Here is a 23,846-nt window from a genome sequence, read left to right on the forward strand (position 1 = left end):
ACAGGGCTCAGTGCTACCTTATATACCATAAAAAAAGCAGTGTCAGATAAACGTGAGACTTGTAACTGTAAGGAATCTGTTGAACACGTGCTGGTTGGATGTGGGAGGTTCAGTGTAGAAAGAGAGAGAGTGGAGCGTCAAAGGTCTGTTAGACACCGGGGAGAAACAGTTACAGGTTCAAAGGGCTTTATTCAAATATTTAAAAGAAACAGGTATAATATCTAGAATATAAAATCTATAAAGTGTTAATTTTGTGTTTAGTTTAGTATAGTTTTTCCCCCGCTTGTTAGTTTTGGTTAAAGTCACGATGCTACAACACTCCCATACAGTAGGTGGCGAAATGCACCTTTAACGTTGGTTTGTAGCCCGCCAGTAAATCGAAGAAGAAGAAGAAGAAGAAGAAGGAGGAGGAGGAGAAGACGACGACGACGACGTCGTTGTTGTTGTTGTTGTTGTGTTATAAAAAGTGACCTGGCTTCTGAAAACATCGGACAATGACCTCCGGCGGCGGAATTCAGATACCGAGCCGACTCCCTCTGCTGCTGACCCATGAAGGGGTGCTCCTCCCAGGCTCCACCGTCAGGTTTAGCGTGGACTCTCCGCGGAACATGCACCTGGTCAGCCAACGGCTGTTGAAGGGGACTTCGCTGAAAAGCACAATCATAGGAGTGATTCCCAACACCAGAGACCCAGAGCACGACAGCGACGACCTACCCACGCTGCATAAGTAATACGCATTTAAGATGGTGTAGTCCCTCATTCGTCCAGGAGTGTTCTATCGTAGAAAAGGTTTCAGTCGTAGTCATCTGGACACTGCTGCTGACACAGCTGAGTCATTTCCTGAGTTTGATACAGTGGTGTAGTAATGTAGTCAATCAAATCAAATGGCTTTTTAAAATTTATTTATCGTGCATCTAAAAGGACTACCAGCTATACATGTCATATTTAGTATAATTGGTATTTTTGTGGGATGCACAGTTCATCATTATTGACAAAAGTTGCACTGTGTGATTTATTTTTTTTTTCTAGAAAAGTCTACAGTTTAGCAGTGGCCCTGCAGTCAAAAACAATCCGCCAAGCACAGAGAGGCGGACTTTAACCTTTCACCACCATTCTACAAGGCCAGTCTGGTTACTGAGTAGCAGCTGCTTGTCTCTCTATCAGCCACAGCTGCTGAAAAAAATTCTGAGTTTGTATTAATCAGTGACAAATATGGTCATATATGTGTATACAGTATGTTGCTTTAATTTTACTAAATAGGAAAGACATTACCCTTGCACTTGGCATCTTAACACTACACAGTGGCTTCCCTCTGCTCCCAAATAGCTAGATCAAATGGATTAAAGGATCCAGGATGCAGAGGATTAATTTGTAAATAATAATAAAAAAAAGAAAATAACCTGGTGCTGCTGTCCCTTGTGTTGTTGTGGTAGGCCACAGTAATGTGGCATGGCTGTTAAGGGAAAAGAGGGATTAAATGCTGTTTATCCAATCAGGTTTTCTCTTAATACATTACATGTGTCTTTGATTTAGAGCCACAGCACTTTCGGAAGGCATCTCAAATCAACCGCTGTCCACACACATAATTGTAGTCATCTACTCTGTGGTCTCCACTGCAAGCACATAATCATGTGGGGGGGCAGAAGCTGCTGATTGGTTGCTGATTGACATTGTTGCTTTCGGATTGCTAGTATTTGTTCTGTTAGTGTACATTTTGACAGCTTCTTACTTAATTGAAATTTAAAAAATTAAACTTTAGCTCACAGTAAAAAAGCGAATGCTCCTGACAGTTGCGATTTAAGCCACTCAGCTGAAACTATTTGAACAGTCATACCAAAAGATTTTCTGATTTTGTGTCAGTAAATTATGGAAACCTCAAATATAATAAGTGTTTTGACCAATCTTGTCTTATTTAAATCATTGAGGCCCCCACACTGCATGTTTTACCAAAGTGTCAGCACCACACATTATATTTTGAGTCCCAAACGACCACAGGACTGTCAGTCGAGCTTGTTAAGTCTTTATTTGCTTCACTGAGGAGAAACAAAGAAAAAAGAAAAGTGCTGTTTATGAAAAATCGTGTAAAATCCATCCATCCATCCATGTAGCAGCAAAGCTTGACACGTACTATGGCACACCCGCCGATTATAACAGAGTTGTTTGATCCAAATCAGCAGGTCTTTGAGAAGTCCTGACCAGATCAAAGGTGTTTTAAGACTGAATCTTAACAAACTTGAAACAGTCTGGGTAGATTATCGTTAAGTATAAGATAATGCCCCTATGAAGCTGATGACAGGCCAAATTGGCCATGATCCTCTTCCAGTGAGTTGTCTGTCATCACCCACCTCCTCTGTCTTACTATCTCTCTCTCTCTGTCTGTCTCTCTGTAGAATTGGTACAGCGGGAATAGCGGTGCAGGTGGTGGGTAGTAACTGGCCTAAGCCCCACTACACCCTCCTCATCACCGGATTGTGCCGCTTTAGAGTGTCAAGTCTGCTTAAGGAGCGACCTTTTGTCCTGGCAGAGGTAAAACTTATTTAATGTCAGACATTAGTTTATTTAAGATCAACAATCCCATTATTCTGAGAGTGTCTCATAGTCAAAGATTAACTTTAAGGTTCCCTATGGAGATTTCTTGTAAACAATCAAAATTTATGTTTACATTAAGTGTTACTCACTAAAACACATTGAGGGTATGCTTGAGCTCTGATGAATGTGTTGAATGCATTTTAAGTCTATTGTTTATATTCATGTTTGCTAGTCTGTCTTCTTCCTTTCCTTTGTTGATGCATTGCGAGGTTTCTTTGTGCATTACCACTGCCAACTGTGAGTCAGCAGAATAGTGTGAAACCACAGAAATGTGTGTGTGACTGCAGTATGTGTCTCTCTAATTGCAAAAACAATTGCAGGTGGAGCAGCTGGATAAACTGGATCAGTACACGACCCCAGCGACAGAGGGTGTCACAGCAGAAGATGGAGAGCTGGGGGAGCTGTCCCAAAAGTTCTACCAGGCTGCTGTGCAGGTGTGTATGTATACCTTGTGTATGTGTGACTGAGAGGGGGGGGGAGAAAAATATCCCCAGAGTACTTGATTAAGTGAAAGGATTTGCCTTAATCAAGGGTAAAAAAATTCTTGATTTACTGCCTGTTGACCTCCACAGACTTTTTATTTACCTTTTTTAGCATATCAGAGGCAGGGAAGAAGAAAATAAACACATTTATAAATTAGATTAATAGATATAATAATCAGATACAAATAATAAAATAATAAATTAATGAAAAGGAGGAGTTTCTTGTCATTCATACATTGAATTCAGTATATACAATTCTGCATTAAAATAAACCAGTTACAGTTGTTTCTACAGATTGGAGTCCTTTTTCCATATTAGATCCCTCAACCCAGAAATCAGAAAACTGAAAGGCGTGTCCTTCAAAGAACTTACAGCAACATGACATTGATTCCAAAAATGCGATAAATTAGGGTTTGTTCTATATCCAGCCTCTGCACTTGCATGCTAGAACACGAGACGGCTATTTGCATGTACAGTATACAGTATCTCACAGAAGTGAGTACACCCCTCACATTGTTGTAAATATTTTATTATATCTTTTCATGTGACAACACTGAAGAAATGACACTTTGCTACAATGTAAAGTAGTGAGTGTACAGCTTGTATAACAGTGTAAATTTGCAGTCCCCTCAAAATAACTCGACACACAGCCATTAATGTCTAAACCGCTGGCCACAAAAGTGAGTACACCCCTAAGTGAAAATGTCCAAATTGGGCCCAGTTAGCCATTTTCTCTCCCTGGTGTCATGTGACTAGTTAGTGTTACAAGGTCTCAGGTGTGAATGGGGAGCAGGTGTGTTAAATTTGGTGTTATTGCTCTCACTCTCTCAAACTGGTCACTGGAAGTTCAACATGGCACCTCATGGCAACAATATCTCTGAGGATCTGGAAAAAAAAGAATTGTTGCTTTACATAAAGATGGCGTAGGCTATAAGAATATTGCCAAGACCCTGCAACTGAGCTGCAGTACGGTGGCCAAGACCATACAGCGATTTTAACAGGACAGGTTCCGCTCAGAACAGGCCTCACCATGGTCGACCAAAGAAGTTGAGTGCACGTGCTCTGCGTCATATCCAGAGGTTGTGTTTGGGAAATAGATGTATAAGTGCTGCCAGCATTGCTGCAGAGGTTAAAGAGGTTGGGGTAAGCCAGTCAGTGCTCAGACCATACGCCGCACACTGCATCAAACTGGTCTGCATGGCTGTCAGAAAGAAGCCTCTTCTAAAGATGATGCACAAGAAAGCCCGCAAACAGTTTGTTGAAGACAGGCAGACTAGCAGACTAAGGACATGGATTACTGGAACCATCTCCTGTGGTCTGATGAGACCAAGACCAAGATAAACTTATTTGGTTCAGAAATGTCTTCTTTCTCATTAAAACTTAATTTAAAAAAAAGTTTAGACATTAATGTCTAAACCACTGTCAAAATAATGTCTAAACATTAATGTGTTGTTATTTTGAGGGGACTGCAAATTTACACTGTTATACAAGCTGTACACTTACTACTTTACATTGTAGTAAAGTGTCATTTCTTCAATGTTGTCACATGAAAAGATATAATATATTTACAAAAATGTGAGGGGTGTACTCACTTCTGTGAGATACTGTATCTTTCCTGTCCACTTGTATTGTAATATCCAGTTCATCTTCCCATAGTCCTTTTAGTTTTTTCATCACTTTCAACCTTGACATTACTTAGCACATAATAAAAATTGGATTGATGATGTCAGCGGAGCTATTGCCTTTTAAAGGTACATCCAGCTGGTGAATATGTGTCTGTGCTTGACTGGCAGCGCTGCTTGCACCCTTCTGTGCGTGAAGTTGTTCCTCTTACACAGCCACAGATAATTGAGATTGAGCATCTTGACCGCAAACAAAACTTCAAAGTTGTTTGTTCAGTCCCCGCCATTATGACATGCTGCTTTGTGCCCTGTGGAGTATGTTTACATACAGTGTTACTCACCAAAACGCATTGTGTGTATTCTTAAGAACTGTGTTGAATGCATTCACAATTTGGAGGTAAAACATAAAACCAAAATAAATTTACTAAACATGAAAAATCCTCCTGGTGCAAAAACGGAACAAAACCACTTTTTTGCTCCTGAATGTGCTCCTTGTTGATGTTTGGCCACAGATGCTGCTTTTAAATGCTATGTTTGGTCTCAGCAAAACAATTATGGTGTACTTCTAGTTTTTTTTTTTTTTTTCAACAGATGCAAAAATGGTCTTTTAATGCAGTTACATGCCTCACCTATATTCTATATCTTCTCCTCTCCTACTTTCAGTGCAATGCACCCCTTTTATACAGTTCATCATACAGTGTTTTCATTCCTCATTTTACATTCATACTTAATATTTATCTATGCTTGTAATTTGTAGCAGCCCGGTGCATCCCTATACATATACAATGTATTTATGCTGTGTATATACGTATATTGATGATCTTGGGCAGAAAAATGTCTTTCAGGATGAAGGAATCTTGCTGTGGGAATACCTGCAGGTTGCAGTTGTATAGCACTTATGGAAGTTAGCAAACCTATAACTCAAAGTCCTACAAGCTCATTCATCATTTATCAATTAATCAAATGGCATCGGAAGGCTTCATGTCTGCATTCACAAGAGCTGGTTTTACTCCCACCAGGTGAATTCCTGGAATACTGTTCCAACACGCTCTGATGTATCAATCTAATCCCACTGTGTGTGTGTGTGTGTGTAGTTGTTAGGTATGCTGGACATGTCTGTTCCAGTGGTGGCTAAGTTCAGGCGTCTGGTGGACAGTCTGCCCAAGGAAACTCTACCTGATGTGGTAGCCTCTATGATCCGCACCTCAAACAAGGAGAAACTACAGGTGAAGTGACTGTTGGGTCTGCGTTACCCAGAAGTCAAACTAATTGCTTAAAAAACCAAAACAGGATGTGACAGATGGTTAGAAGAAAAGTTTAAAGCCACTATTTGTAGAGTTTTTAACGTGATTACAGCATCTTTCAAATTAATCATAGTATATATCAACCCGGGTGAAAATTGGTGTTTGTGTGTGTGTGTGTTACTCTGCCACAGTTTTGTTTTTTTTTTGTTTTTTTGAAGCTACCAAAGAGAAAAACATTCAAATACTACATATAGTAGAGTGGGTTTAGTGTTTAAATGAATGTATTTTGAAATCAAGTGTTTTGTATCTCCATGTGCTGTGAAGGTCCTGGATGCGGTGAGCTTGGAGGAGCGCTTTAAGAAGGCTCTGCCCATGTTGACCAAACAGATAGAGGGACTAAAACTGCTGCAGAAAACCAGGAAAATAAGTTCTGACAATGAGAAGAGGGTAATAAATGTTTGCATCTCTCCTTTTCCTTTGAACAATGTCTGTATTTATATGCCTGTTCACCTCTCTGCGTCTCATCTGTCCAGGTGTTATCGGTGCGTAAAGGTGGAGTGTTTCCAGGCCGGCAGTTCAATCTGGATGAAGAAGATGAAGATGAGGATGGTGATGACACTGCAGCCTTGGAGAGGAAGGTCCACAGGGCCAACATGCCTGAAGCTGCACTCAGAGTTTGCCTCAAAGAGCTCAAGAGGTGAATTTTCACCCTGATTAAACCCTCAGCTTCTCCTTTATAACAGAATATGTTGTATAAACAGCACTCAGTCATTTGTGTTCTCTCTGTTCTAATTATCTCTGAAATGTATTTAACAGTTACAGTTTAAAATAGGTCTTTATTTGCAGTAGCTTCCCTGGTCAAAGTAACGCACATGCTCTTACTTCTTCTGTACCCAGCCAGATCCTAATTCATTTCATTTAAAAAAAGGCTTTTAGTAAGAACAAAGCTTGGATTATTTGTTTGTAAGAATCCAACATTTTAAAGCTGTTTGAACCCTTTGAGTATTCTTTGATCCCTTTAAATCATTACTCAGATGTGGTTTTGTCTTGAATGCATGGCCCTACTTCTTCTCTGTTTAATGCGTGACTTCACTGATGAGTCCTGGTCCACAGTCAGACCGGTGTTACATTTAATCTCATTCATCTGTGTTCAGATTGAAGAAGATGCCTCAGTCCATGCCTGAGTATGCCCTGACCAGAAACTACTTAGATCTGATGGTAGAGTTACCATGGAGCAAAAGCACCAAAGGTAAATAAAGCTGAAGGCGACCGTTAGCAGGAGGCCAGGTCCACAAGCCAAAATGTGAAAGCTTTGTCATATTTGGAAGCCGTATTTTTTCACTTTTAATGGAGCTAAGCTCAAACGCTCTCCCTGCCTCATGTTTTAATACTAAGCAATGCTGAACATATGGTGACTGTAAGATTGTGGTGATAACTGTGTTGAATATTTCAACATAATCAGTCTCATATTTTTCGGGTGCACTGCTTTTGCTTTGTCTCTGTCTTTGAAACGATAAACATCAATCTTCTATTGGCCAAATTAAATTATTACATTTTAACAGACTATATATTAATATGTCCAGTGTAGTCATTTATACTCAAAGTCTTAGAAGGATAAATAGTTAAAGCTGCACTAATCAATATTTTTATATTAACAATGGATCAAATAATTACGTATAATATGAAAGGTGTTGCTTGTTGTGATGAACCTACAAAGAATAATCACTAGACTCTAGTTCAGCTCAGTTCTATGGAGAGTTTTAGCATCTTTCGGCTCATTGTTTTGGTTTTACGGCCCATGACTTTATTTTTATTACTTACTTTATTACTTTATTTATTACTTTATTTTTTTGGTTCACTCTCACTGCTCTCGTCAACTCAGTTACCAGCAGCAGCAGCAGGCAGCTGTTTTCAGCAAAAAAGCTCTGATTAACCCACTATACACTACCAACACCAACAGCAGACACACAAGGGTAGCAACTAGCTGGTGAACATAGTGGAGCATTTAGCAGCTGAAGAGCCAGATATTTTACTCAGCAGTTGGTGAAGAGAAACACAGAGCTAAAAGGAAAGTGAATATTAGACTTACATTCATTAGGTTGTCAGAAACATGACTCCAGATGAAGCCAGTGTTGCTCCGTATCTGCTGGGTGTGTAAATAGGCAACTGTTTGCTAACATATCAGCCATAACAACTCTAAAAGGTGATAATATGTCAGTGTTGTGTGCTTGTTATGCTGCCCCTACCCCCTAGCTTTAAATAAAGGACTTCATGCCACTGTATCACTCATCTCCAAATGTGAACCCAGACTCATTTCCATCCAAATTCCAAGGCAATAACCTTACCCAGAACAGAAAATACAGTGTACCATACAAACAAATGATGTATTTGTGGTGGCCAGCCACAGTATCAGAATATCAGGCCCACTGCTAATAGATTTCACAAACTGACATAATAACACTTGTGTTAGACTCAGTCTTTGCTTTGCTTTGTCTCTGCTGCTGACCGCATACTGCCTCTATAACAAATAACCTCAGATCAGCGGAGACTTTGAAATTTGAGGACAGGGTTCATTCAGTTGCAGGGTCAGAGGTCATAGCTTTTTCGTCAAACAATTTAGGAGGATTGTCTGTCTTTGATAGGCCGACCAAATTGCCAAACCACCCGGGGAAACTTTCAAGCAAACTGCAGCTCCCACCTCACTGTCTTCACCTTCACTAACTTAAATGTTTTCTCTTTCTTTCTTGGATCTATCCATCCATCCCATCCACATTCGCCCCACCCAACACACACTCTTCAGACTGCCTGGACATCCAAGCCGCCCGTACTATATTGGACAATGATCACTATGCCATGGACAAGCTGAAGAGACGCGTGCTGGAGTACCTGGCTGTGAGACAGCTGAAGACTTCACTGAAGGTGCTTCTTATAGATCTCTCAGTCCATTATACATATAAAGACAAGAAGTTATATAAAGCAAGAATCCATTATTTAAAAAAATGAGGTTTCTGTAATGTGTCACATATTTAACTCATTTCATGCTGTTGCTGTGTCTTTAGGGCCCCATCCTCTGCTTTGTGGGGCCCCCAGGAGTCGGTAAGACCAGTGTGGGACGCTCCATAGCCAGGACTCTTGGGAGAGAGTTTCACCGCATCGCTTTGGGAGGCGTCTGTGACCAGTCTGACATCCGAGGACACAGGTGTGATAGCAACTCTACTGAATGTCTATAACAGCAGGTTTTTTATGACCACAGTGTAGATTTTCCCTATATGGTTGTGGACCACACAGTAGAGGTGAGGCAAGCACAATTACATGCACAGTACATATGTTAGTAGAGTAATCTCGCAAGTCCATAAATTCTTAACTTTTATTAGAGGTGATTCATCTTTTGAAAATTCGATATTTACTGAACACTGACGAAAAACAAGAAAAGGCACAGTTTGAAAAATAACCTGTCTTCTCTTAAGTTTTTCTTAAAAGACTCCTGTTGGAGAGGAGTAATGAAATTATTTTTTATTCAGTCCATTTGTCGCAGTTCGACACGCTGGCTTAAACTTGGAAAATCCTGCCAATGTCTTTCCAGAGTGCCACCTGTGTCTGATTTAAAATACTGATTAAAAAAAAAAAAAGATTAAAGTGCATAAGAAGGTCCTGTAGATGAAAGGCAGCAGAGCTTCTACCCTGAGGTGAAGACATTTATAAGATCTGACATCGGTTGAATCAATTATGTCATAACATCAGCTTTGTTTAGCTGCAAAACAGATGGAGGACATCAGTAATGTAATTTTCTGGTAAAAATCACAATAGTTTTGATCTGTGTGGAATTGAATGAACTGTAATCTGACAACCTTTAAATATGGACTACAAAATAGAACATCAGTTGTAGAAATAAAAGAGCACTTGTGTGTGTGTGTGTGTGTGTGTGTGTGTGTGTGTGTGTTTCATGTTCTTTTATCCCAGTGGGGACTTGAATGCACACTAACCCATGTGTGCGCACAGAGAGGTGAGCAGGGCTGATCCTGTTGTTTTAAATGAAGAGTAAACAGAGCTGAGACACCGTCTCTCAGCCAGATGAGAAACGTGTGTCTGGCATACCAACAGCAGGATTGCAAGAATTAAGATGAAGAAGTTGTTCTTTAACAGTCGATTATACAATTTGTTCAACTTGAAAAAAACATTTCTCAGAAAAGTAGACCGCTCCAGTAGTTTCATATTAGCAGTTTAGTGGTTTTGTATTTTCTTTTGTTTCTTCTATGTCCTTTCTTTTAACCCCAGAAACTCACTCAAAAACACATTTCATGCTTTCAGCTTGTAAACACTTGAAACTTGCTTGGATTAGGTAATTTGTCACAGAGCACACTGTGTCAACAATAAATGTTTTATTATTGTTGCGTGGTAATACAATGCATACTTCTAGAATAAGTCAATAATTATCAACTTATTCACAATAACAACATATGACAATGTAGACAAGACATGATGTTCATCTTGACATATATATTTATGCACTTTTCTGTTGTCATCAGTAGAATAAAGTTCTTTGTGAGCCTTCAGATTGTTTGAAAATAAGTGGAAACGTTTACACAGTAGGTCAGTAGTTCAAATCCTGCCCATTTCTCCAGACGTACATATGTGGGGAGCATGCCCGGCCGCATCATCAACGGTTTGAAGACAGTAGGCGTCAATAATCCTGTGTTCCTCCTGGACGAGGTGGACAAACTTGGGAAGAGCCTCCAAGGAGACCCTGCAGCTGCACTGCTAGAGGTCAGCTCTGTTTCTCTCACTCAGATTACTTGTGAAGTAGTATTGAATTTCTTCACTAAACAAAACCTTAATCTCACGTGCTCAACCTAACCTGCCAGTTAACCTTAAAGGGACAGTTCATCCCAAAATCAATAATACATATTTATCTTACTATTTAAAAAATATATATATTTTTGATTTTGGGGTGAACTGTCCTTTTTTAAGCTTTGCTAAAACTGCTAATAAGCATTTGTTCCTCACAAAGTCTTCTTTTAATTGCTTTTTTTAAATGAATTTTTTAGGATTGTGTTTCTGTTTTTTCTGCAAATCAATTCATGACAAACTCCTTGTCAGCTTTCCAGCTAAATTTAATTTTGAATAAACACTAAAAAGACACACCCTGAAACAGTCTCTACATGTGCCTTTAGGTCCTGGACCCAGAGCAGAACCACAGCTACACAGACCATTACCTCAACGTGGCCTTTGACCTCTCCCAAGTGCTCTTTATTGCCACTGCGAACACCACAGCAACCATTCCCCCTGCCCTGCTGGACAGGATGGAGGTGCTGCAGGTACCAGGTGGGTTTAGGTGTAGTTTCTCTCAGGAACCATCTCCGCAGTGTAGTCAGGGAACAGATGAAACAACTCCATGTCCAGCTGCATATCCAGCCACAACTGGATGCATACAAACGTGCACACACACGACCACCACAGTCACTGCTGCCAGGTTACCAATGATTAGATGTATTGCTATATTGAATGTAAAGATAATATATATAAATATTATTAATTAATGCCTTCAAATGTCTAGTAATTTGTTACTTATTCACATGATACACTATAGTCCATGTTCTTTGCACTTACTGTGGATTTATCTGTAGATGTGAACTGCTCCAAACTTTGAAGCTGACTTTTTATGAACCACACAACACCTGTATACCACAACTTGATGGCTAAACAATCTTTTATCCTCTAAAACATGTTTAAGGGACATCCAAGATAACACAGTGTTGTGTTTAACAGTCATAACCAGAAGTATATCCATGTATTTCAGTCCAAGATCTAAATAGAACTGCATTAAATCCACATGAGAGCGTTGAGGGGACATCCACAAATGATCTGTAGATGATAACCTGTGTTATTACTTACAATCAAGGCAAGATATTTAAAAAAAAATTTAAAAAATAAATCAAGGACAGATATTTACACACTGTAACATGTGGTATCTGTTAGGTGCTAAATGTGTGCTCCTCCCAAACTGACCCGACCAGCTACAGTATCCTGCAAGTTCCTATCACTACACTATTAGTTTGTGGGAATTAATAGGGCACAATTTTGTAATTTGAGAGAACAAAGTAATGATTTTGAAAGACCAAGTAATTTCAGCACATTAATTATTAAAGGGGAATTTAACACATCAAAGCCGGTTTACAGGTCTGAAGGAGTACTACTGCATATGTGGGGGGAAAAAAGTGGTATTAATCCTTTTGTGGCTCCAAAAGAAGCAGTTTGAAGTCTGATAAATTGCCTCAAGCGATGTCACTTGTGTGACCTTACCAGACCTCTGTAGCCCTCTGTAGCCCACTCCTCATATCAGGTTAGCGGCTCGAGGCTACATTAGTCAGTGCTAACATTACACACCCAAATTGTGGGTAATTTAGGCGCCAGGTTTTGACAAGGAAGAAGAATGTAGGGGAAAAAAAGACACTCTGGTTTTGCTACATTGATTTAGATTAAACTGCCAATCGTGAGTCCAATAATGTTATAGGAGTGCAATGCTAAATCAGTGGAGTACACTTTTAATTCGATTTATGATTTACTACTTTGAGGGAATGATTTATCAAAGTGTGTGTGTGTGTGTGTGTGTGTGTGTGTGTGTGTGTGTGTGTGTGTGTGTGTGTGTGTGTGTGTGTGTTTCAGGCTACACTCAGGAGGAGAGGGTAGAGATAGCTCACCGTCACCTGATCCCAAATCAACTAGAGCAGCATGGATTAACACCTCAGCAGCTGCATATACCACAGGACACCACACAGGATATAATTAGCAGGTACACACAAACGTATACAGTATACACACATAGTACATTTAAAAAAACATACATAATGAGAAAACGAAACTAACTAAACTTAATTTTAGAGGTGCGCAGGCATATTTTATGTGCACCTCTTGTCCTTACTAATTTTATTTTCGGAATGAATTAATGAAGAAAAGTCGTTAACTTGAAATATTGTTAAGCATGTTGATAATATGAAATATGGCTCTCAGACAGCGCCACATCCTATCCAGCTGTTGAGTTGAAATAGTGTTTGGAAAGATTAAATGAGAGCACTATGTGTGACCTTGGGGTTACCTAGTTAACTGTTGTGTAGGTTGTGCTTACAAATACATCTTTCTGCCCAGCTGTCAGCCTTCCCAGACATGAAGAGACAATGGGGTGAGCGACTGTGCAGGGGCTTCGAGGTCCGCTCCCTTTTCAGGGTTGCAAGTGACTCCTACGAGATTCCTCGTAGTGACCTGTGACCTGCTACTCCCATGTTGCCTACACATCTGACTATGGCCCCATAAAGGTGCTATTGATAACATTCAGCCACTAGATGACACTTGGAATTCCACTTCTGGTCCTCAGAGTGTATCATTAAGTTATCACGTGGTTTAGTGACTATTTGTTTCGTACATTGACCAGTACTTTTCTGGCAGAGTGACGTTTTGATTAGAGAGAACATCTTTGCAGCCTCCTGTATCTGCAAGCATCTGCCTGAATCAGAGTGTGTTGGCCTATTTCATTTCTTCAGAGTGGATTTCATATCAGTGTTGTCCTCCATAGTGGTTATTGTTTCCTACATCATGGAATCTGCTCAGCTGCAGGTTTGAGTCAAAGTCTTGCTTTGGATCTCCTACAGTTCTTTGTGGTTTAATGTTATAAAACAACTTAGTGTGATTTACAGCTACAACTGATGATTGTTTTCATTATTGGTTAGTCTGTCGATTTAGTTTTTGATTAATCAATCATAAAATGTCGGAATATAGTGAAAAATGCAGATCATTGTTTTTTGGAACCCACTGTGACATCTTTAAGTTGCTTGTTTTGTCCCAATAATATTCCAAATACAAATGCACTGAGGTTACAGTGATATAACATTTTAAAAAGCAGCAAATCCTGACATTGGGGAAGCTGGAAGCATTCCAATTATCTGTCAATCGACTAATCTATTAATCAACTACATTTTCAGCACAGTGTGATTTTGTAATATTTGTAAGCAGAACCTACACAACAGCCTGATCAAACTGTCTAGTAAGAAATCAGCAAGCATGGAGCTTCTGATGATGTAGAGGCTTCTGGTTTTTTCAGATTGTGAGCAGTATGCTGCCTGCAGACCTGCAAAGCCTCTGTACAACACTCGCTGCACTCCAGTCTGGTTACTATAGAAACAGCCAACAGCACACAGCTTGGAGTTCATCCTTCGAGGGATACTCCTGAGTTTACTGGCTAGATCTCTTTAAAAAACAAAACATAAAAAAACAGAAGAGGTTAGGGTGGTTAACAAAAGTGTCAGACTGGTCCTCACATACAGTTTGAGATGTCATTTTTGTCAGGATTTCAGGTATTTCAACATATAAATCCGGTTCATTTTGACTGGGTGATTTATGGTTTACTTTTTCCCAAAGTTGTTGATTTGTCCAGTCATGATGCAGCACTAATACAGGTTCTCAAGATTTTCAGGCCCAAGAGGGGCACTACAGTCGCAAGTATTGTTCCTGACCACCAAACAGCTTGTTTAAACTTGACTGGTTTGCCTGCGTTTTGTGTTCCTGATCACATCTCTGACACACACTGACCACTGATACACACCTAGCAACAGAAGCTACAGTACCAGTGAAACCTCATCTCCACATCCTTTTATTCATCTGTTGTTTGTTTGTGTTTGTTCTTTTAGGTACACCCGTGAGGCAGGCGTGCGCTCCCTAGAGAGGAAGATCGGGGCGATCTGCCGAGCTGTGGCTGTGAAGGTCGCTGAAGGTCACAGAGTCACCAAGACAGAGGCTTCGAACCCCGAGGGCCCAACACAGCAGAGAGGTAACAGCCTGAGCTCTCTCAGCTCTTTTCTGTCTCTGTGGACAGATTGGACCTATTGGAGGCAGAGGGTCAAATCCAAAATGTCAGCACAGACCTGCACTCTCACTCACAATAACACATATACACATCTACTTCCATGTGTATGTAACATATACACGTGGGATATGCCACTAAAAAAAGGGAACTGAGTTGGTTTTTTGGAGTTCTTTAGGCTAGACCAGAAGATTAGGAAACAGCTCTGTAAGAGGTGGGAGAACAGTGGTAATAATAATAATAATAATAATACACGGAAACAAAGTGTTTAAATTTAAATGGCATGTATTAACAGTGATAGTGAAAAATATTTACAGTCTGCAGAATAAGAAAACATTGCTTTAGGTCAAGTGTCTAACCCTTAAGTGCACTTCGGAATAAATATTCACAATAGTTCTTTCTCAGACAACAACAATAATTTTAAACAGCACAGTCCATAACCTCCCAAAAGAGGAGGGGTCACAATGGTGGTGACGACCACAGATCAGCAATTTATAATTATTCGCCACAGCGACGTGGGCTTAATTGTCCAGTGGTTTAACCAGCCATAAGCACAAGCAGTTTAGGGCGGACATGCTGCAACATCCTCCTACCAGACCGCAGGAGTTTGAAAAGTAGAGTTGAATGTTGTACAGGTTCTTTGTAGACTTAGCTCGCCATCGGACTCGTACCCAACCGGGCACACCTGGCCTGTTAAACAGACAAGGCTATCTTTAGCAAAACATCACAATTTGATGTAAAGTTAGCTACTAGCTAACTTTAATTTGTTTTCAGTTAGCAGTGTACACATAATTAAATACAATTGCATAAATACAATACTTGGCACAACGCTCTTTACTTAAGGTGCATTGAATGAAAAGAGAATAGAGTATGTAACGAAGCTAACACGCTGAACAAGTTGCTTTAGCCAAGCAACAATTGGCTACATGTGCCTATAAAAAAAAGTAACAAATAGGCGACATTAACATAAAAACAGACAGACTCACCAAATCCCTGGTTCTAAACAATCAGAGCAGCGTCAGTACTGATTGTAAGGCTCCTGTGCAGCCGTCCTGTTACGCCTCGCTCCCAACTTCTGACAGGAGCGGGACGAACAGGCTTGTATGGCGCGCTGCAAGGTACACAATTGGCTCGAGTGTTCTTGCGAGAGGACCGTGACTACGTGGTGCCTTCACTGACGCATAATAGTTGGAATTTTTAAGTTAGTGCATTTTAAACCTGGGTTACATGTACATACTTATATAAATTAAAGTTAATAAAAAAAATGTTAATAGGAATCAAATTTTGCCCCACAATTATGTATCTTTGCAGGTTTGGTCCCCCATTTTAAAAAATAACCAGGCGCCCATTCATGTGCTCAGGTTGGAGGGTGAGAGTGACCATAGAGAGAGAGAGAAAATTATTCCCACGTTTTGATTCATTTGTGCGCACAAGCTCAGCACAACAGACCAGCCTTGTTTATCAGAGTGTTGAGTAATGGGAAACGTTAATTCTGAAGGACTAACAGTTTGAGTCAAGCATACAGAGACTGTATTATGTAGATCTTTACTGTCATTGTGCTTTACTGTCATTATGTGTAGCTCTTGTTGTGTCTGTGTTTTTCATGTGGTTGGTTTGTAAAACAGCCAGCAGTGGTTCTGATACAGCGGATTGTGAGCAGTATGCTGCCTGCAGACCTGCAGAGCCTCTGTACAACACTCACTGCACTCCAGTCTGGTTACTATAGAAACAGCCAACAGCATAGCTTGGAGCTCGTCCTTCGAGGGATACTCCTGATTTTACTGGATAGAAAAAAAACATAAAAAAACAGAGGAGGTTAGGGTGGTTTGGGGTTAAGAAAGTGAAGAGGATTCAGTAGAAGCCAGGACTACTTGGTTTTGGCTGCGGCGGGGCGAGGTTTGTTTTGAGAGTGGACCAGAGAGAGAAGACTCACCAGGGAAGATGGCAACCGCAGGGTCTGCTGAACAGCCTGGCAGACCGGCCAGTGCCTGGCAGTGAGGAGACCGCGAGAGGAGCAGCGGTCCGGGCAGGAAGGACTGCGACAGCTAAAGAGATCGGTGTGTTTACCGAGGCAACTACAGCTCACAGTCCATTGTATCAGCACGCCGCTGGCTGTTTGTTTTACAAACCAACTGCAAGAAAAACACAGAGACAACACATAATACAGCCTTTATGCTTGACTCAAACTGTTAAGTCATAGTCCTTCAGAATTAACGTTTCCCATTACTCACCGCTCACAAGGCTGGTCTGTTGTGCTGGCTCTCTATATAAACTCCATGTACCAAGATACCTTTTTCATGGTTGATGTCATAGCGGGACAGTCACAGGTGTAATTATTAATATAAATGATCGGTCTGTTCCATTTAGATGCTCCAGTTCCAGGGTCCTGGTATTGTTCATGCTGGCTCACTGTCATGCCTTACTGGGGCACTTGAATAGAACGGAGCCATTGTTAATGTTAATAGTTACACCTGTGCTTTTCCTGCTATGAGAAGTCCCGCCTTAACTGTGATGTCAGTCAAGCACAGTCTGTACACACCACACAGTGCTTCTGATTAGAGCTCTTCTCAACACTAAGTGAAAACATGTGTGGGTGTTCCATGGCCACAGAGTAACTACTGTTTAACACAAGGTGGCGCTAGTCCATGTCAAATGGAATCCGCAAAACTGACCAGAATTTATACTGTAGAGTAAAAAGGTGCTGTATAAAGCCTGTTACATAGAAGTAACCAAACCTACAATGTACATATACAACATTTACAATACATATAGCTTGTTTATATAGACTGTTTCTTTGTGTGATAAACAGTAATATCATTTAAACACAATTTCTCAACTGCTGGATGTCTAAAGTGTTCTTGTAAGTACAACATGATGTCTTTCAGTAGCTGTGTAATGAGCTGGATAATGTGCAGCCAGCTGGTCTTTATTAGGAAATAAACTCTGTCAGGTCTTCTGTCAGCGTGTATGGTGGAGACTAGCTCATTGTACTGGGGTGGGCCCAGCCACAGCCTGTTCACTCTGCTGCCGTCTGGCAGGAGATACAGAAGTATCCGCTGTCATACCAGACGACTGAGCAGCTTCTTCCCTCAGGCTGTGAGACTGTTCATCCTCAGCACTCCACCGTGTTAAAATAGTTTTCATTTCAATGACTTATTATTTCTATGACTTATTATTTATTCATGGATCTACTGTATGTATGTATATTTTGAGTAGCATAAAGGGAACTACAAAACAAAATCTCATTATACCACCCTGTGTTGTAAAATGATCAATAAATCTATCTTGTATTACCTCTTACTCATTTGGTTATGACATTAGAAAGTCGGACTCAGTTTTAATTTGTCTGCAGGATTCCCAGTAGATTCAAATGTGTCTCCGGGTGATTCTGGTGAAACAGCAGATTACTGAAAAACATTTTTAGGAGACCACTGGCTCTACGCCAAAATTGGACCAGGCTAAAGTAATACTACAAAGCACTGTAAAGGAGACAGAAATTAGGATGAATTTAGTTAGTGACTTAAGGAAAGAAAGAAGAGAAATAATGAGATGGGGATAAACAGAGCATATCAGCAGTTGTTTTGTGCTGCTTTGTAGAATGTCCTCTTTGTTGCCAGGTAACTGATGTCACCGACACGCAGCACAAACATTGGGGTGTGTGTGCAAACGATGTGTGTTCTCATGCATGTATTTTGCAATTTTCCAAGGGGATGGTGTGTGTTTGATGTCTCTGTTCACTGGTTATAGTTTCACTGTTTGTTGTATATCTGTGTGTTTTGTTTTCTGTGCATCTTTGCATTATGTGTGTGTGTGTGTGTGTGTAACAGGTGAATTTCCAGTCTCAGTTGCAGCTGTCATCACCTCCCCTTCTTTCTCCCCCTCTCACTCTCTGAGGCCTCGCTTCCATAGTTCTGTTTCTCTAGACAAGATGTGTGGATGGTTCCAGCGTGCAGTGCATTTACATGCACTTCAATAATGTGATTATTCTTCACACTGTGCAGTCAGCTGATTCCACAAACATAGACGTACATGAGAAACATTTTTTGTTTAATCTGGTATTTACTTGTCTGCCTCTCTCATCCAAAATGTGAAAGAAATGTGTATTTAGCAGATGGTACGCTACATAATGAATTAGCTGTACGACCAATATCTGCTTCTCCATAGGATTCAATTACTTTCATTTAATGTGTGTTCAGACAAGACAGCGCCTCCAGAGATGCCCATAGTGATCGACCACATCGCCCTGAAAGACATCCTGGGACCTCCGCTGTTTGAAATGGAGGTAAGCAGGACACCAACAGAGAGAGGAGGAGCTGGGTGAGGCAGACCAGCATTTGCAGAGAATTAGCAGTGTTCATCATCGACAATTACAGAAATCTGTGCCAGAATTGGCCTCCAAATATACATTTTTTCCTGTGGCTGTCTGATCTTTTTGGACTGCTCTCACAGCTCATGAATATAAAGTCACAATAGTTGAAAACACAATGCAGCAGCCACTTGAGGCATCATCATACAGTATAATGTCAAACACAATGCAGTTTGTCTTCTAGCAGGTGTTTTCTCTTTGTTCTCCCCCCCATTCCTTTTCAATTTCATATTAATTTTTGAAGATTACACACCCTCTTTCTGTCTTATCTTCTGATTATTCCTCCAAATACAGTTTTACAGATGTTTTGTGTGTGTGTGTGTGTGTGTGTGTGTGTGTGTGTGTGTGTGTGTGTGTGTGTGTGTGTGTGTTGGAAGGTTTCTGAGCGGCTCACCCTGCCCGGTGTGGCTCTGGGCCTGGCTTGGACCCCCCTCGGTGGGGAGATCATGTTTGTGGAGGCCAGTCGAATGGAGGGAGAAGGTCAGCTCACTCTGACTGGTCAGCTGGGGGACGTTATGAAAGAATCCGCTCATCTGGCCATCAGCTGGCTCAGAACAAACGCTAAAACCTACCAGCTCACCAACAGTGAGTTCACATAGATATATATATATACACACTGTACATGCATTCACAGAAATAACTCAGTTGTGAAAGAGGCTAATTAACGTGCATTTAAACTCGACGTTTGAACAGTGGTGGGGGGTCCTGATCCGCTAGAAGGGACAGACATCCACCTCCACTTCCCCGCTGGAGCTGTAACCAAGGATGGTCCCTCTGCAGGTGTTACCATAGTAACCTGCCTAGCCTCGCTGTTCAGCGACCGATTGGTCAGATCCGACGTTGCCATGACAGGAGAGATCACGCTAAGAGGGCTGGTGCTGCCGGTGAGTTATCAGATTTAACATACAATAAAATGGAAACCTGTCCTCCGTTTTAACAGACCGGATTGTTCTGTCCTCCTCAGGTGGGCGGAATCAAGGACAAGGTCCTGGCGGCCCACAGGGCAGGAGTGAAGCGAGTCATCCTCCCTAAACGCAACGAGAAGGACCTTGAGGAGCTTCCAGCCAACGTCCGAGCCGACCTCGACTTTGTCACCGCCGGAAACCTGGATGAGGTGCTGAACGCCGCCTTTGATGGAGGGTTCCCAGGGACAGCCAGCGCCCGCACACACACTCAGCTGACCAGCAAACTGTAACACACTGTGAAGTGAAGAAAGCGTTCCTTAATAGTCCTAACAGAGGAGAGAGTGTCATGTTTCAGCTTGGACATCTTACAGTCTAATGAGTTTTTCCCTGATTGTTGCAGGAAACACCAGTTAGTGTGCACATCTGTAATCCTGACCAGTCATGTTATTGATCTTTGATGCTGTTTTTAAGGTTCTTTGAAAATGAAAATCAACAGTAAAGTATTATTTTCCTATTGAAGAGGTAATTTGAGGTAATTGAAGCTACAATTCAGTGTCAAGCCCTGTAGGAGAATTACATGGATAGTACAACTCCATAATGTGAAGTTATACTGGTATGGCATCCTTGTTAGCACATACTGGCACAGTACAGCCATTCACAGCCAACATAGACTAGATCCAGGTCACCTCATTACTGTCATGTTGGTGCCTTTTGGGGTTTAGCCTTAGTTTTTCTAGACTGCCTGACTGCTGTATTTCCATTGTATTAATAACACTGCTATAGCCAAGCCAAGTGGATGTGAACTTATTAATGCCACGACACATTGGTGAGCACCTATTGCACTCATTGATTTAGCTTGATTGCTACAGTTAGTGCTGAAAAGTAAGTTCAAATCAGTCTGTCAGATGGTTTGTGTATGTGATGATGGAAGCTGATGAGATGTGTTCAGATGGTCTGGATACCTGCAGCCTGTTTGAATGACTGTGTTTAATCACACATTGTAATCCAGTGTAGCCTGATTTCAGCTATTCAGCTGGTGGATGTTTTACCAGTTCTTGTAAATGCAGATTTTGAAATGTATTAGCTTTGCAAACTTTATTACAACTAACTAACTTAAGACTACAGTTAGTTTGATCATACGGTATGTATCAGATCCCATACTGAGGCACTGCCTGCATGAGGTGTGGAAACAATTTCTCTGTCCAGATATTCTTAATCCAAAATGCCATTTTTCTGGCAGAATGAATCATACCCATTTACTGTCTGGAATCATGTGCATCTGTGGGCCAAGCTTGTATGAAGAAAGTGGCAAAATGCAGTAAAAGGTTGTCAGACTAGTCATAAATATAACTGTATACATCAATAAATAATATTGCTAGTTAAAATGTGTAAAAACTGATATGAAGCTTTATACCTTCCCTTTAACCTCCAGTTTCTTGAAACTTCATTTCCTTTAACGTTCCCCTTTCTTCTTTATTTTCTTTATTTATTTATTTTTGCTCTTTGCACATATTTAATCATTTATTTATTCCCTATTTCCCCCCGTAGCCTTTCCCCAGACTTATTTCCAAGAGAGATGCACTTGAAGATGAAGATAATATGAAAATAGAAGCATGGTGTCTGTGAACTTCTGAGTAGCATTAGCAAGCTAAAGCTTTGTTGTCTCAAGCTTTGTTAGCATTAGCTTGTCGGCTAAAATTCTTTAGCAGCTGTTACAGTGATGCTACAGCAGTATGCAGTACAGTATATGGATGATTTAGCATTACATTTTACATTAACATTATGACAAAGGTTAGCCTCAGCTAAGTAGCTAGCTGAAAATGCTGGTGCTCAGTGAGTTTAGCCACTAGTGTTCTCAGTTAAGCTTGCTAGCCAAACAGTCCTCTCATGAAAGACAGATGGAAGAGGCAAATAATTAAAAAAAACAAATTTCACTCAGCTGAATGAAGATAGAGGAAAAAGATAAAGCTTTATATCTCTTTTGACTGTCCATTTAAAATATTTAACTAACAATATTATTTATTGATGTATTTAGTTATAGTTTTGATTCCGATTTCAGGGCTCCATAACATTGCGTTTTTGTTGACTTTATTTTACATCAGGGCTTTATGATATCTATCTTCCAGCACTGTGTTCATACAGTAGTATACCCTGCAGATAAGAAGCATACCGACTGACAGAGGTCAGTGACAGGCAGAAGTGGATCAAATCTGTGTCTTGCTAGTGATCTGTAACCACAATGCTGTACCTCTACTGAGGTGTTGACTATTATTTATATGAAAGATGGGGGGTGTAGAAAACTGTAGCACTAGTGACTTTTAAATAGTACAACGCAACTCTAAGTTCATACTAAACCAAGATGCACGTGTCCTGTTAAATAACTAAAAATTGAGAGTTGAATTAAAGATGCTTGAAATCTTGTTTGAAAGTGCTTTTTAAAAATTCCTTCAGATGTTCTTGTCCTTCAGTGAGTGATTGTATTAAACGCACACAGGGATACAATTGTATCAGTATGTGTGTTTTTGTACATGTATCTCAGCGAATTTTCTACTCTGTGCCACAGATGTTTTTTTTCCCCCTCTTCTTTAGCAATGTAATGTGAAACACCAGCGTGCAGTGTTTTTTCCATATTTAGACAGCCATGAAAAGATTAATAGAACAAAGAACATTTTGCACAGATACATTCATAAAGGCCAAACATCAAAAGAATTATACGGGTAAAAAACAGCACTGTATGCATTATAAAAATATACTTTCTTGCAACAAAATATGCAAGCATCAGCAGTGTACTTTTATCAATGTGACGTTCATTGTGAAGGATTAATACAATTTTTGATAAATGATAAAGAACAAAGAAAGAAGTTAATAGCATGTTCTTCATAGGTCCCTATGTGTATTTGTGTCATAACAGCATTGATAAGTAGCAACAACAAAAAAAAATAATACAGTAAACCTGCAGCAACTGATGTTGGCCACTTGGGGTCAGCGGTAAGAAGCGAACTTGTTAGCAGTGGCTGATTTACACATCCAGTAGATATGGAGCAACATTAGCTTTCATCTGGAGTCGTGTTTCTGGCTACCTGGTGAATGTTAAGTCCAAGATTTTAGCTCCGTTTTGGTCTCCACCAACTCCTGAGGGAAATATTTGGCTCTTTAGCTGCTAAATGCTCCCCTATGTCCATCAGCTAGTCGCAGCTAGTCGTTTTGTCTGCCATTTGGTGCAGGGCAGGTAGTGTACAGTGGGTTTTTAAAACTTTTTCGCTAAAAACAGCTGCCTGCTGCTTATAGAGCAGTAAGAGTGAACCAGAACAGTAAAGTTGCGGGCCAGAAAACCAAAACAATGAACTGAACGTTGTTATAAAGCTCCATAGAGCTGAGGGGAACTGGGAACTGCAGAGTTGGGTGATGATTCTCTGTGCATTCATCATTACAACCAACCCCTTTCACATTACACCTAATCATTTGATTTACTGTTATCATATATTGATTATAGCCGCTTTAAGTCTCATTAATGGCACTGTTCACTGTATAGTTGTACATTCATCTGAGCTATGGTAACACCAGTTGAACTGATAAATAAGGAATAGGCCACCAGTAAACAAGGACACTTTTAGAGATGTTTTCTTTTCTCTCTTTTTTTTTTTCTTCCCTGTGATGTATATATTGACATGTCCTTATATATTGACTCACATACTGTCTGTGCTGACAAGCATTATTCAACTCCATTCTAGTGCATTTATCCAATTCTTTTATTTTGGTGTGTGCTATAAATTGAGACTCTGGGAGC

At 40.4% G+C, this 23,846-nt stretch overlaps 1 protein-coding gene across 2 annotated transcripts; it reads left to right on the plus strand.

Annotated features, from left to right (window-relative positions):
- Positions 1-374: 374 nt before the first annotated feature.
- Positions 375-22,480, plus strand: lonp2 (lon peptidase 2, peroxisomal). Of its 2 annotated transcripts, XM_044191985.1 has the most exons (17): positions 375-727; positions 2,391-2,526; positions 2,910-3,023; positions 5,788-5,919; positions 6,262-6,384; positions 6,471-6,634; positions 7,092-7,186; positions 8,738-8,856; positions 8,997-9,136; positions 10,560-10,701; positions 11,109-11,259; positions 12,601-12,727; positions 14,616-14,755; positions 18,985-19,070; positions 19,532-19,739; positions 19,848-20,038; positions 20,119-22,480. In XM_044191985.1, the coding sequence occupies exons 1-17, from the start codon at positions 495-497 to the stop codon at positions 20,347-20,349; spliced, it is 2,532 nt and encodes an 843-aa protein (XP_044047920.1). In that variant the 5' UTR covers positions 375-494; the 3' UTR covers positions 20,350-22,480. The 2 variants fall into 2 exon arrangements, with proteins under 2 accessions (XP_044047920.1, XP_044047921.1); XM_044191986.1 differs by lacking the exons at positions 375-727; positions 2,391-2,526; positions 2,910-3,023 and adding an exon at positions 5,568-5,712.
- The last annotated feature ends 1,366 nt before the right edge of the window (positions 22,481-23,846 follow it).

This window comes from Siniperca chuatsi, linkage group LG4, assembly GCF_020085105.1.
Source record: "Siniperca chuatsi isolate FFG_IHB_CAS linkage group LG4, ASM2008510v1, whole genome shotgun sequence".
Taxonomy (NCBI): Eukaryota; Metazoa; Chordata; class Actinopteri; order Centrarchiformes; family Sinipercidae; genus Siniperca; species Siniperca chuatsi.

Excerpts from the sequence above, each read along its gene's own strand:
- lonp2 (XM_044191985.1), top strand. The coding sequence starts at position 495 with ATGACCTCCGGCGGCGGAATTCAGATACCGAGCCGACTCCCTCTGCTG. Across the intron at positions 2,527-2,909 it reads GACCTTTTGTCCTGGCAGAG|GTGGAGCAGCTGGATAAACT; the intron begins GTAAAACTTATT and ends AAACAATTGCAG. Across the intron at positions 19,071-19,531 it reads CTCCGCTGTTTGAAATGGAG|GTTTCTGAGCGGCTCACCCT; the intron begins GTAAGCAGGACA and ends GTGTGTTGGAAG.